Raw genomic sequence first — 14,982 nt, 5'->3', positions numbered from 1 at the left:
TCTTGTTGTGGAGCACAGGCTCTAGGCTCATGGGCTTCAGTAGTTGTGTCACGTGGGCTCAGTAGTTGTGGCTCATGGGCTCTAGAGTGCAGGCTCAGTAGTTGTGGCGCACGGGCTTAGTTGCTCTGCGGCATGTGGGATCTTCCCAGACCAGGGCTCAAACCCGTGTCCCCTGCATTGGCAGGCGGATTCTTAACCACTGCGCTACCAGGGAAGTCCCTTCTCAATTATTAGAGAATGAGTGGCAGACATCATAACCCTTTACTCCTACATACCTATACACTTCAGTAGGTATCTCCTAAGGTCAAGGTTAATCTTGTGGTTCACTGAGAACCTGATAGCTGTGTGGGGCTGACAGCTGAGACATCTAAGAGTGCCCATCTGAGTGCAGGGCACCACTTGGTCCTGCCCAGCCCCTGATGAGACCAGGGCTGCCGCCTCCACGGGGTCTTTGGACTCATTCTCTCTCCCTTGACCAGCCTTTGGCTGGTTTGGCCACACATTGCCCCCTGCCTTGGCCCCTCTCACATCTTTATGCCCTGCAACTTTTCTTCCCGTCTGGGCCTGAAACGCACTGAAGACCCCCATCCCTTGCAGTAAGGAGCTCTGACCCTGATTTAGCACATCTACTGGCCAAATTCCCAGTGGACTCTGGGGAAGGACTGGGAGCCCATTTGAGATGCCTTCTGTCCTTCCAACGCTGGGGAACTCCAGGAGGGGTTGTGGCCTGAGCCTCCCTGGGGGGTGGGGCAGCCACTACTGACTTGAAGAGTCAACACTGAGGCTCCCAAACCTGGACTTTGTAAGAAATACATACAAATTAAACATTTCTTGGTGCACATGGAGGAACCCTGCCTCATATCAAAAAAGAAGTCAAAAATCCCAATGGCTTATTTTCTGAGGAAATGTGTGTTTCTACCAAGTACGGAGAGGGTGTGAGGGCACCTTCCAGTGGTGATGGTGTGAGCATGGGAGCGATCATCTGGCTAGAAATGTGTTCTATTGGCTGAGCGCAGTGTGGGCTGGAGGAAAAACCAGGGTTCTCTAGGAAAGGGAGGACAGAAGGAATGCCTAAGTCACAATTATGCTAAAATTCACTTGCTGTTTATTTGAAATTCAAATTTAACTGGGATTTAACTGGTATTTTAATTTGCTAGGTCTGGAAACTTACAGCAGAGGTGGACAAAGGAGATGGATTGGAGGGCTACCTAGGAGATAAAATTGGCAAGACTCTGGAATGACTTGGATGTGGGTGGGAGGAAGGTATGGGGGAAGGAAAAGTGGCAATAGGTGGATGGTGGTGCTGTTGCCAGGGCAACATGTAGTGTCTAGCCCATGTGGTGGCTTCATACACCTAGAGAAATATGCTTTCTTGGTGGACACAGTCCCGTGGACGCATCACCTGGTGAGCAGTGTGCAAGCTAGATTTCACTAGCTTGTGAAAAGTGGCCCCACTTTTCCCTTATGCAATGAACCCTTTACACAACCATACACGCCAGTCCTGTGCTATCCCTTGAAATAAGGAATGCTGGAGAAGTGTAGGTTTTTCTAGGGGGAGCTCTTCTTTTTTTGGGGGGGGGCAGCACTGCGAGGCTTGTGGAATCTTAGTTCCCCAACCAGGGATTGAACCCGGGCCCTGGGCAGTGAAAGCATGGAGTCCTAACCACTGGACCGCCAGGGAATTCCTGGGGGCTCAATTTTTGGAAGATGAATTTGAGAAACCTGTGACACACCCAGGTGGAACTGTCCAGGATGCAACTGGGCTTGTGAGTCTGGGGTCTGGTATATGAGTGTGGAAAAAAAAAGTCTCCTGTGAGAAATGTAAAACCCAAGCCTGTGCCCTGTGGAGGCAGGGTTAGTTGTAAATTACCTGATTGGACTATTGATCCTAAACTGAGAAATGAGCTCACAAAGACTCTTGAATCTCTGGAGCCTGAGAATAAGCATAGTCTCTTTGGGAACACTTCCCCACCCCAGGGCAGAAGGGAATCCCCAGAAATAACAAGAAAAACCTGAGAAAAAAATTACAAGCTACAACTGGACTCACCACAAGGGAGTATCATTAGGTGAAACTCAAGCCAATTTAGATGATTAACCATGGTTAGCATTACGGTATGAATTACCAGCATTTAGGGTGCATGGAATTCCATTTTGTAGTAACTGGACACCCAGATATTTGTTTTTCCCAACACTAGCTGAGGAGTTTCTAAATGGGAGAGGGCCTTACAGGTGGCAATCTGGTGGATGCGGGCAGGGCTGGAGGACCTGTCTTGAAATTGTATTTGCAAAGCAGCGCAATATTTCTACTTAAATTCCATATCCTTATTTGGGGACATGATGAAGATGATGAGGGTGGCTAGCCCCAGCTCCTTGCCATCCCTTGGTGTTGTCACAGGCTTTTGACCCTAATTTTAGCCCTTGCACAGTTTCTTTTTATTTATTTATTTGGCCGTGTCAGGTCTTAGTTGCAGCACAAGGGCTTCTGTCTAGTTGTGGCACACGGGCTTTAGAGTGCGCGGGCTGAGTTGCAGTGCATGGGCTTAGTTGCCCCATGGCACGTGGGATCTTAGTTCCCCGACTAGGGATCAAACCCGCATTCCCTGCATTGGAAGGCGGATTCTTAACCACTGGACTACCAGGGAAGTCCCCTGCACAGTTTCTTGATGGTAAAAAACTGGACAAGATGGAAACTAGAATTTCGATTAGACATGCAGTCTGCATGTTCAAGGGTGCCTTGGGGGACTTTTGACAGGGCTGCTCTGTCCCAATGGGCAGGTTGTAAAACGCATGCCCCTAAGGGGGTGCAATTTGTATCATAGGCATGGGAGATCTAATTTTCTTGTAGTAAGTGTCTTGTTCTCAAAACATCAGTATTTTGTGACAATTTTCCAGCAGGTGTCAATAAAGTGTCTTGAGGAAGGGGCACTTTTTCTATTTAGTGAAAAGGTGACATGGAGGGGGTGTAAAGGTGGTGCTGAGTGGGAAGGAGAAGCCATCATCATGAGCTCTTGGAATATTAGATCTGAAATGGCTCTTGAGAGAGGACCGGTTCAACTCCGGATGTGTTAGGAATCTGGCTTACAAATAACAGATACCCAATTCCAACTGACTAAAGCCAAAAGGGGAACTAATCATTGGAACTCAAGGACAGGGGGCTTCCCTGGTGGCACAGTGGTTAAGAATCCTCCTGCCAATGCAGGGGACACAGGTTCGAGCCCTGGTCCAGGAAGAGCCCACATGCCACGGAGCAACTAAGCCCGTGCGCCACAACTACTGAGCCTGCGCTCTAGAGCCCATGCTCCACAACGAGAGAAGCCACCGCAATGAGAAGCCAGCGCACCGCGACGAAGAGTAGCCCCTGCTCCCCGCAACTAGAGAAAGCCCACGTGCAGCAATGAAGACCCAACGCAGCCAAAAAAAAAAAAATTAGCCCCCACTCGTCGTAACTAGAGAAAGTCTGCATGCAGCAACGAAGACCCAATGCACCAAAAATAAATAAATAAATTTTAAAAATTAAAAAAACAGTAGATTGTAAAATAATATTAAAAAAAAAACAACTCAAGGACAGGGATGCACCAAGGACAGAGGAACATATTGGATCCAGGGACAGTGGTGCAGCCAAGACCTACCTCTGTCTTTCTGTACTCTCCTCTCTGCTCCTCTCAATGCACCTGGGACCTGCTTTCTTCCCTTCTTAGTCTACGTTGTACAAAACATGGTGGCAGGCAACTCCTGGGTGTCACATGTTAGAGATTCATTGGCCAGCAGAGAGACTGGCTTCTAGGTTTCAGTGTCAAAATTCCTGGGGAGGAGACTTAACTGGTTCAACTTTGATCAGATCAATCACATGGCCAGTGTGTGTGTGTGTGTGTGTGTGTGAGAGAGAGAGACACTTGTAACCACTGCAGCTGAGTGCATGTTGGTGGGGTTGGCAGGAAGTAATGGTCACACATCCTACAGAGAAGCATTATCTCTGGACCTCCGTCCAGAGACAGAAAATGGCTTGTCACCAGAACACACACCTCTGTGTGTTCTTCATAATCTAACACTGTCCTCTCAACAAACTAGTGATTTTATTGCTACAATTTCCCATTTCAAGGAAAAACAGTATATATGTATATATATATTACCAGAAAGTTCTGTAGTTCTCTCAGAAGAGGCAAATGGAGAAATGAAGAACTATAAAGAGAAAGGCATTATTTAAATTCTTAGGGTGTTTCCCAGTCCACTAAACATTTTCATGCCTTCCAGGGCTGGCTCCAAAGAGATGTTTTTGAATGGTGAAGGAGACCAAGTGAGTAATGGGGAGGTGGAATGGCAGTTTGGCAATCCCTACCTCACTTGGTTTTAGGTATCTTTCAACTAATTTGTCCCTCAAATTTATGAGGTATGAATTGTTAACTCCACTTTTCAGATGAGGATACTGAGATTCAGCAAGGTTACTACCCAAGCGGATGAGAGAGCCAAGATTTCAACCCAGACCGAGTGTGTCTAATACCAGTACCTATCGATGGTAACTCTCTACTATTAATCCACACAGACTGAATAGCAATGAATGAAAAACTCGGACATGACATTTCTGTGGATTTCTGGGACAACCACTGATCACTTGGGGTTGCGCTTCTTGTAATAACAGTTGCCACTTTTGTGATCACTAATTATGTATCAGATACTATGCTAGGTTTACGATCTCATTTAATCCTTAGGACGACCCTACGAAGTTGGTACTATTATTACCTCCAGGTTAGGAAATTTAGGCTTAAATAAGCTGTTGCCTTTTCCTGAGTATTCTGTGAATAAATTCCTATCAGTTAAATGCCTAATAAAGTGCTAAGTTAATAAATTAACAAAGTTCTTTTTAGACCAGCTGGGCTTAAACTCTACACGCGTCACGTTCCTATTCTCTGCCACTAGGTGACGTCACAACCAACCGCAGCACTACATTCTCTGCCAAGAGCCACCGCCGATATCTCGCGAGAGCCATGGCTTCTTCCAATCTATTTTGGGCATGCGTGCGGCGTAGGGCGCTTTGGCTTAGAGTCGTTTGATGATTTTCTGTCAGTCTTCCTAGAGTAGAGCTTTAACAACAAAGCACTTATTTCCTTTCAGTCACTCGAGTTCTCGCGAGACTTGCTACTCAAGCTTCTCCCCACCCCCCCAACCCCGCCTTGCGCCTGCGCAGAGCTGTTCAAAGCAGAAGGTTGCGCTTGGAGGAAGTGACGGCTTTGGGTGCCGTGGCCGTAGCGCCGTTACTACTTCTCAGACGCTTCAATCGGCCGCTTGCCGAGACACCCCGCCGCCAAGATGCCTCGAATTATGATAAAGGGGGGCGTGTGGAGGAATACTGAGGTAAGTCCCCTTTTCCCGCCGTCCGCTGCCCTCCGCCCCTCCAGCTGCTGGTGCGCAGGCGCCCGGAGGTCGGGGAGGCGGGGAGGTTGCCTGCGGGGTCTGCGTGGGGGGCGGTGCGGGGCCGACCCTCGGGGCCTTTACCTTGTGCCCGGTCCCATGTTATCTGAGCACCTCAAGGACGGGGACTGTGATTTAACCACTTGATTACCTGCCGGGCACTCGTTAGGCCCTCAGTGAACATTTGTTGAATTGAGGACGCGCCCTCTGCCCTGGTGGAACTCAGTGTGGAGGGAGAGCTAGGATAACCGCTAGAGTCGGTCTTTGGGGCACCCCGGTTCCTCAGCCCAGGCATCGTGCCTCTCTCTGATATTCAAAAATGAAGAAGTGCTGTGGCGACAACTTTGTTTTTTTCTTGACTTCCTTGCAGACGGGAAGCAGTTTGAGTGCCAGGTTCAAAGTGCCCGTTTATGCCCGCATCCCTGCGGTCATCTGTTATCAAGGCATAACTTGTCCGCCCTCCCGTCAGATCCCAAGGCCTGTGTCTTCCTGTCATTCCGCTTCAGCTTGGATAGAAGCCAGATAGGCCTACAGTAGTCTCTTTGCTTCCAGAAATGTAGTGGATCATGCCATTGGTGAGCCAGAGAACAGTAGAGAATGAGTAAAAAGAAACGAGGTTTTAGTGGAGTTGGTGTTAATAGTGCACTGAATTTGTCAGTTTCCCGAGAACACCATATTTTTTCATGCTCTGTGTGTTTTTACATCTTATGCCTTCTTGAAATATCCTCCTACTGCTTGGCATCTTTCTGACCTTCCTTCAAAAACCAGTCCAGAGGGCTTCCCTGGTGGCGCAGTGGTTGAGAATCTGCCTGCCAATGCAGGGGACACGGGTTCGAGCCCTGGTCTGGGAAGATCCCACATGCCGCGGAGCAACTACGCCCGTGAGCCACAACTACTGAGCCTGCGTGTCTGGAGCCTGTGCTCCGCAACGGGAGAGGCCGCGACAGGGAGAGGCCTGCGCACCGCGATGAAGAGTGGTCCCCGCTTGCCGCAACTAGAGAAAGCCCTCGCACAGAAACGAAGACCCAACACAGCCAAAAATAAATAAATTAAAAAAAAAAAAAAACAAGTCCAGAAACTCCTCTGGAATTTTTGCCTATTCATCCTGTAAAAAGTAGTTGCACTCCCAGTGGTCCTATGACAACTCTTTCATCCACTTGTTATAGTTTGCTTTGTCTTCTTGCAAGCATCACATCCTTCTGTGTGATGCTGGGAGGGTTTCTTAACCTCTCAGAGCCTCAGTTTTCTAATGGGGATGATAATAATACCTACCTGTCTTGGGGACTAAATGAGTCACTACATTTGGAACATTTAGAACAGGGTCTGTCACATAGTAATCTTTTAGTAAGTGCTAGTTGCTGTTTCTTTTCCCCAGTAGACAGCACTGCAAGAGGGCAGGACCAGATCTTGGTATCTTTAGAACCTAGGACAGTACCAAACAAAATTTGCTTGGGAAATTTTGCTGAATGGATCTAGTAGGGTAGATAACTGTTGTATATACTTCCTTGAAGATGTGATTAAGTATAGCAGTACTGCAACAAAGTTACACATAAAGTCAGTGAGAACCTTGCCTCAGCTTGCACAGAGGGAACCAGCCTGTTTAAGTTGGAGAAGAGACGACTTCTGTGGGAGAGACAGGTGTACAAAAATCAAGTAACAGCAGGATTCCTATGATGTGGCCCAAGCCCTGCAGTCTTTGAGTCTCTGATGATAGGGGTGTGGAGTGGTGTGGAGTGGCTTATGTATGAGGCATGTAGCCCAAGTTCAATGTGGAAAAAAGCCTAAAAGTAAAATGCCCCAAGTGCATTCTTCTAATATCCCTGGTGTCTGTGATTTAGCTTGCCGGGCTCTCCTGGGATTGGTGAATTCCATATTGGAATGGGTGCCCTGGTGAAATAGTATCTAGAGACTGGGGGAGTCTGGAGACAGAGTTGACTGGTGAGTTAGGGGGAGATACTTAATTCTTAGGTTAGACCTGAGATGTGGATTCTTGGGTCAGAGTTGGGGTTATGGGACTGAAGAGAAAATGCTGTTCGTAAGCTGGAGGCAGGAAGCCTGGGTTAGAGAGTGGATTCACCTGAGTCTTTTTTTTTTTTTTTAATTTTATTTTATTTATTTATTTTTGGCTGTGTTGGGTCTTCGTTGCTGTGTGCGGGCTTTCTCTAGTTGCGGCAAGCGGGGGCTACTCTTCATTGAGGTGCGCGGGCTTTCTCATTGCAGTGGCTTCTCTCATTGTGGAGCACGGGCTCTAGGCGCGCGGGCTTCAGTAGTTGCGGCACGTGGGCTTCAGTAGTTGTGGCTCACGGGCTCTAGAGCACAGGCTCAGTAGTTGTGGCACACGAGCTTAGTTGCTCCGCGGCATGTGGGATCTTCCCGGACCAGGGATCGAACCCGTGTCCCCTGCATTGGCAGGCGGATTCTCAACCACTGCGCCACCGGGGAAGCCCTCACCTGAGTCTTGACTTGCTTCTTGAGGGCTGGATATGTGCTCTTTGATTCTCTTTCCCTAAGTACACAAGACCTGGTACAAGGTTGGTATTCAGGGAATGTTTTTTGAATGAATGAATGAATGAGCCATATTTTTTTGAAGAGAGTAACAGCCACACCCTGTACCCACTCCCAATTATTGGATGGGATAGTGAAGGGGTTGTGTGTAAGGGAGGGTAGGATGTCCTTCTAAGGGAGTTCTTTTTTTTTTAATTAATTAATTTTATTTATTTATTTTGGCTGCATTGGGTCTTCGTTGCTGCGCGCAGGCTTTCTCTAGCTGCGGCGAGCGGGGGCTACTCTTCACTGCATTGCGCGGGCTTCTCATTGCGGTGGCTTCTCTTGTTGCAGAGCACGGGCTCTAGGCGCACGGGCTTCAGTAGTTGCGGCACACGGGCTCAGTAGTTGTGGCTCGCAGGCTCAGTACTTGTGGTGCACGGGCTTAGTTGCTCCATGGCATGTGGGATCTTCCCAGACAAGGGCTCGAACCCGTGTCCCCTGCATTGGCAGGTGGATTCCTAACCACTGCACCACTGGGGAAGTCCCTCTAAGGCAGTTCTTAACTTCTTGCATTTCACTGATTCTGGCTTGCTGTTTTTTTATTATTGTAATGAAGTTTTGTACTTTCTTTTTAAATCTAGGATATATGTGTGTGTTGATATCTCTCTTTCTCCATAGCACAACTCTGTTAGAGTTAATTTTAATTTTGTCTTTTCTCACTTGGAGTTTTGTGATTGAATACACTGTTTTTCTTCAACAATTTTTAGGATGAAATTCTGAAGGCAGCGGTAATGAAATATGGGAAAAACCAGTGGTCTAGGATTGCCTCACTGCTGCATAGAAAATCAGCAAAACAGTGCAAAGCCAGATGGTATGTACCAGTTAATGAGTGGAAAACACAAAACGACCTTAATTATGATGAGGCAAATGTCATTTCTTTGAACCTTACCAAAGAAAGCAGGCATTGTGATATAACAGAAAGTATGGAGTGGGAGATGGGAACTTAGATTTAAGAATTAGCCGTCATTTGCTTCCTATGTGATCTTAGGCAAGCCATTTTCTAGTCCCTCTTTCCTGCCACTATTTTCTCCCAACTGGGGATAATACTTGGCCCTAACTGATGGAGATGTGAGGCTCAAATGAGTTAATGTTGATTGAGAGTGCTTTGTGAAGCATGAAATAAAACTACTTTTAGGTACAGATGGATCCTAGCTTATAAATGGATTGTATTCCAAAAGTTTATAAGTGGATTGTTTTAGAACTTACTTTCCCAAAGAAATAAATGATAAATAATGGTTAATTTTCTAGGCTAGCTTACAGTAGTTGAGTTGCCTCATGAATGGTTGAAACATTGTATATTTGCTTCCCCAGAACATAACATAACCCAACATTACATCTGTGGTGTCCCCTTTGAAGTCACAGGGTAGTGGACATATTAAGTTTTTTACATGTATTTTTGGCATGAGTGATGTGGCCCCAGCCCTGACCCATGTGGTACTAGGATCATATTTTGGATTGTATAAGAGTGACCTAATTTCCTGGGCACCTGGGTAGGGGAAAGGATCAGAATGTAGAGATTGGCCCACAAAGAGGAAGACGGTCCTCAGCCCACATAAGTGGTTCTGATTTCTGCTTCTGTTAGTGGAGCTAAGCTCCTACCGCTGTGTTTGGTAAGGCTTATATATTGTTTGCAGGCCTCTCATCCAGCTAAGTAGACTGGATGGAAAAGGTGGGTCAGGTGGAGCATGAGGAAAGACAGAGCTGACATAGTAGTTTTACTTAAATTAAAAAACTCACCAAACAAATACAATTTTGAAAAGCATTTAGTGAGTGTAAGTCAAATGCTTAAAGAAGTAAGCCAAGGTGTTGTAAGAATCAAATCAAAGCACCAGAAAGTACTATGAAAACTAGAAACACTGAAAATATGAGGTGGTTTTTGTCTTATTTATAAATGCAAAATGTCTAATAAAGTGTAAGATGAATGAAGACAATTGGTAGTTGAGAAGGAAGGCATATGATCATATTTCAGTCATGTTACCTTTCTTAAACATTACTAACCTTGCATAATTAAAATACAGTAGAATTTAGTGAGATAAGGTATTTGGAATGGGGTAAGTTTAACCAAATAGGGAATATTCTGTTGTAAAAAAAAAAACAGCTTTTGTGATTGAAGGATGAGAGTTAGCTTGCATTTTTCAGATACTAGAAGCCAGTATGTCTATTACGTAAGGAGGATATTCATGCTGGGTGACTGATTAAGGTATAAAATGATGTCTTTTTAATAGGTATGAGTGGCTGGATCCCAGCATTAAGAAAACAGAATGGTCCAGAGAAGAAGAAGAAAAACTCTTGCACTTGGCCAAGTTGATGCCAACTCAGTGGAGGACCATTGCTCCAATCATTGGAAGAACAGCTGCCCAGTGTTTGGAACACTATGAATTTCTTCTGTAAGTGAATCTCCAAAAGCAGTGTTAAAATGTGTGTGTATCTTCTGAATGAGGCTGAATACACTTTTAGCATTTTCTGTCCTTAAACATTAGTTACAGATCTGAATAAAGCCAGAGGAGCTAAAGCTATTGGATTGTACATTCCAAGTCTCATGTGGTTGATCAAGATTATGTCTCCTGTTATATACTTTTTAAAGGAATAATTAAAAAATATTATACAGGGACTTCCCTGGTGGTCCAGTGGTTAAAACTCCACGCTCCCAGTGTAGGGGGCCTGGGTTTGATCCCTGGTCAGGGAACTAGATCCTGCATGTTGCAATTGAGAGGCCACATACTGCAACTGAAAGATCCCGCATGCTGCAATGAAGATCCTGCGTGCCCCAACTAAGACCCAGCGCAGTCAAATAAATAAGTAAATATTTAAAAAAAATTATACAAACCATACATGTTCATCATAGAAAATCTGGGAAAAAAATAGTGAAAAAGCAAATAAAAATCACCCATAGTCATACTGCTGAGAGTTAACCATTGGAACATCTTGGTTCCTCACTAAAAGCTTTTTTGTGTGGCTCTGCTGCATTTGTGATTTAGGGAGCTGCTTGGATCCTGTTTCATGGTGAATGGAAACACTGAAATTAGAGAGAAATTTAAAACCATCTCTTTCAGGTGAAGCAATAGTAGAAATGCTTTATTTTTGTTAATGCCCGTCTGTTGGGTTTTTCAAAGAAAAGGGTGCCAGCACTAGGGAACCTGGTATTTCTAAGACTAAATGGGTGGTAGTGTGACTGATTACTCTGGGTTCATTCCTAGGGATAAAGCTGCCCAGAGAGACAATGAAGAGGAAACAACAGATGATCCACGAAAACTTAAACCTGGAGAAATAGATCCAAATCCAGAAACAAAACCAGCACGGCCTGATCCGATTGATATGGATGAGGGTAAGTGTATTTTTGTGAGGAATTTATTTCTTTGGTAACCATAGACTTCTCAGGCCTTCTTTTAACTCTCTTAGTTCTTATCTAAACTCCTCTGACTTTTTCGAATTGTGGTTCTGTCTGTAGTTGTTACTCTAAGTATCTTTCCAAGTGTGTCCAACCTTCTATCGTAGAGTAATTGCTCTTTTTGGATAATGTCCCTTTATCTTTTGATGTTTCAATTCATTTAGTAAGTTAAGCAGTGTGATATTACTGGATATTTCCTGGTGGCTAGAGGTAAGCTCTTCAGGATTCTGTGTTCTCATTCCTATTCCGAGGAGAGAGGCAACAAGTCAGGATTTGGGGATCCAGTGCTCCTATTAACTACTTTTTTGACTTCAGACAGGAAGTTTGATCTTCTTGAAAGGGCAACACTACAATACCATGAGGGAGACTTACGATGCCTTTTTGAGACATTGAATCAGGAATCAGAGGAACTAGATTTTAATCTAGTTTAGTGCCGTGTCTGCCACTTATTAGCTATTTGACTTTACATGAGTCATATAATCTCTCTGAACTTTGGTTCTCTTTCCTGTCAGATGGAGAGTAATAATATCTATCTTACTTCACAGGGTTGTGGTGAAGCATTCAGTGAATATTTGTTGAGTTTTTAATTTAAAAGTTTGAAGGTAGTTGTTCCCAAAGGCAGACTGTGGCTAGGCTGGCTGCGTCACTGTCACATGGCAAACTTTAAAAAATAAAGGTACCAGGGCTTCCCCAGGAGGTCTGCGTCAGTAAATTGGCGGGGGGAATGGAGGGTAATCCTGGAATCTGAGGGTTTTTTTGTTTTTTGAAGTTCCCTTGTGATTTCATTGGACACCCTTGTGTAGGAATTGCTCTAAGGTATTAGTAATGAAATTTGTTTTACTCTGGGGAGCTATGGAAAATGTACTGGAGGAGAGAAATAGTTCTGAGGAAAAAAATGAAGGAAAAATGATAATGAAGATGGTCAGTCCCCTTATAATTAAACAGTAGTTTTTACAATATTTCACAATTTGTGCTGTGCCAGATAGTTGATGATAATGAAGGATATGATAATTATAGCCACTGTTTAATGAGTGTTTGCTAGATGCTTTACCTATTTCTTTTTCCTTAGTTCTTCTCAACATCCCTGTGAAGTAGGAATTGTTATTCCCATTTTATAAATGGTGAACCGTTACTATCCAGAATCACATAACTATCCAGTGGTGGGCATGATTTTTAACTTAGGTTTCTCTGACTTCAAAACCCAAGCTATTTCCTTTATGCTGCAGCATATAATGATTATATTGATGGGTTTTCTCATCTTAAGCACTAGGGTATGTCTCTCACCTTGCTTCTGTTGGAGAAGTTAGTTTTTGTTCTCTTTATTTTTGCAGATGAATTGGAGATGCTTTCTGAAGCTAGAGCCCGCCTGGCTAATACTCAGGGAAAGAAAGCCAAGAGGAAAGCGAGGGAGAAACAGTTGGAAGAAGCAAGGTATGGTTGTTTTCCATCTGTAGTTGAACAAATTAGTCTGTGCATCCTTAGGCCCAATAAAACTGTGTGATTTATCAACCCTGTTGGGTGAATGATAACTAGAGTTGTCTAATTCCAATTTTGCTAATAGTCCTTAGTTTATTACTTTGGAAAAGTCTTATATATATTTTCCTAACCATTTCAAGAGTAGTTATAGGAAAAATACATATTTAAAAAAAGTTTTGTAAGACATGGCAGAAGTAATGCCCGGGTATAGACATACATGTATGTCTAGGTGTGTTGGATTTGTTCTGTTAGCATGGGGGGGCTTCATTTGTTGTAGCCATCTTGGCGTCAGATGGCTGGAGGACACACGGGGCTCTGGGACTGTGGTGTGACTGCCAATAGTTACTCTCCTTGATTAGTGTTGGGCAGGCACCAGCTGTGAAATAGGAGACTCAGCTGAACATGGAGGGAGTCAATGAGCCTTGAACCACATTTTAGGCTGTCATAGAAATTTGTATTTAAAAAGTGAGTGGAATTAAGTATTGCCCTCTACTCAAGGTTTTCTCCACTTTCCCCTCCCTTTTGGTTAGATCCATAGTTGACATCATTTCTAATGGCCTAGAAACCCAGATGAAGTGGATAAAGGGAAAACTTGAACTTTATAAGAGCTTATTAGCTTTTGGAATTCAGGCATTGGAATAGCCTCCCCAGCCTCCACAACTACCTTTTATGGTCCCTAAGCTGGGAAGTATTGATACTTCCTGACCTAATAACTAGCATTGTGTTGATGGTTTCCCCAATAATGGCTGTGAAGTGCCAGATCCTGGGATGGAGGATTCTTCTATGCCAGAGGATGCTTTTTGGCATAGCTGGCCAACCACTAGCCCAGAATAGTTACTTATGATGGGAGTATGACAGGCCTGGGACAGTAAACAGAAGCTAAGAGGAGGTTCTAAATTTTCTGCTGAGTTTTAGTCATCTTTCTGTTCCGTATACTATTTAGGGTTAAGTAATGTGAGTAAGGTAAAAAAATTCACTTTTCCGTTTTTGTCCATGGTTGTTTGGGGACCAAATTGTTTGAGCCTTTTAACCATGTGGATTGGCCCAGGGATATGACAGGTGTATATATATATGAAAATCTCCAAGTATGGTTGGTATTGCTTGCTTTAACAAATACATTTTGCCAGATTTAAATTTACCCTACACTTTCTTGTAGATGTTCTTGTAGAACATCTTTATAACTTGTGCATGTATCTTTTTTTTTTTTAACAACTATTTTTTTAAAATTAATTAATTAATTAATTTATGGCTGCGCTGGGTCTTCGTTTCTGTGTGAGGACTTTCTCTAGTTGTGGCAAGTGGGGGCCACTCGTCATCGCGGCCTCTCCTGTTGCGGAGCACAGGCTCCAGACGCGCAGGCTCAGCAACTGTGGCTCACGGGCCCAGTTGCTCTGCGGCATGTGGGATCCTCCCAGACCAGGGCTTGAACCCGTGTCCCCTGCATTGGCAGGGAGATTCTCAACCACTGCGCCACCAGGGAAATCCTTGTGCATATATCTTATAATTAACTAGATTGGTGTGTATGCAGAATGTACTGCAGGACTCTGTACTTTAAATGTTAAATTACAGATCTGTTTTATAACTTAAAGCTTTTTATTGATTATAAAAGTAATAACACTTTTCCTACAAAATACTAGTATTGTACTATTTTCTTTTGGGGGCATGGTCGATACAATGCTGTATAGCTTGGTTATATTCACTTAGCATTATATTGTAAAGGTTTTCTAATGTCGTTTGAAGTCTTTATTTAAAGAATAAAATTACTTATGAAATGTGCCCCTTCAAACCTTTCTCTTCTCAATATAGACATACATTTATGTGTACTACACATACAGTAACATTTGTGTAAAATTAGATCATACTGTATAGACTGTTTCGATGAGAAGTTAGCTCTTAATCTTACTGGGGTTCCCTTGTAAGTGATGAATCGTTTTTCTCTCTCTGTTTTCAAGATTTTCTCCTTGTCTTTGGCTTTCAGCATTTTTAATGTAATGTTTCTGTTTGTGCATTTCTTAATGTTTATCTTACTTGCAGTTCGTTGAGCTTCCTGGATGTGTAGGTTAATGGTTTTCAATAAATTTGGGAAATTTTCAGCCAATGTTTTATTCTCCTTTTTCTAATGTTTTATTCTCCTTTTTCTCTTTCCTTTTGATATTCCTACTGTG

At 43.9% G+C, this 14,982-nt stretch overlaps 1 protein-coding gene across 1 annotated transcript in view; it reads left to right on the top strand.

Annotated features, from left to right (window-relative positions):
* Positions 1-5,185: 5,185 nt before the first annotated feature.
* The window catches only part of CDC5L (cell division cycle 5 like), a 45,982-nt gene continuing 36,185 nt past the window's right edge, over positions 5,186-14,982 (top strand). The window contains exons 1-5 of the mRNA XM_036868799.1: positions 5,186-5,349; positions 8,661-8,764; positions 10,179-10,340; positions 11,151-11,278; positions 12,673-12,772. Coding sequence (XP_036724694.1) covers positions 5,305-5,349; positions 8,661-8,764; positions 10,179-10,340; positions 11,151-11,278; positions 12,673-12,772 — 539 coding nt within the window. The 5' untranslated portion in view covers positions 5,186-5,304. The remainder of the gene's footprint in view (positions 5,350-8,660; positions 8,765-10,178; positions 10,341-11,150; positions 11,279-12,672; positions 12,773-14,982) is intronic.

The sequence above is a fragment of the Balaenoptera musculus genome, chromosome 11, assembly GCF_009873245.2.
Source record: "Balaenoptera musculus isolate JJ_BM4_2016_0621 chromosome 11, mBalMus1.pri.v3, whole genome shotgun sequence".
Taxonomy (NCBI): domain Eukaryota; kingdom Metazoa; phylum Chordata; class Mammalia; order Artiodactyla; family Balaenopteridae; genus Balaenoptera; species Balaenoptera musculus.
The sequence above is the reverse complement of the archived record's forward strand: the minus strand, read 5'-3'. Positions and strand labels throughout refer to the sequence as shown.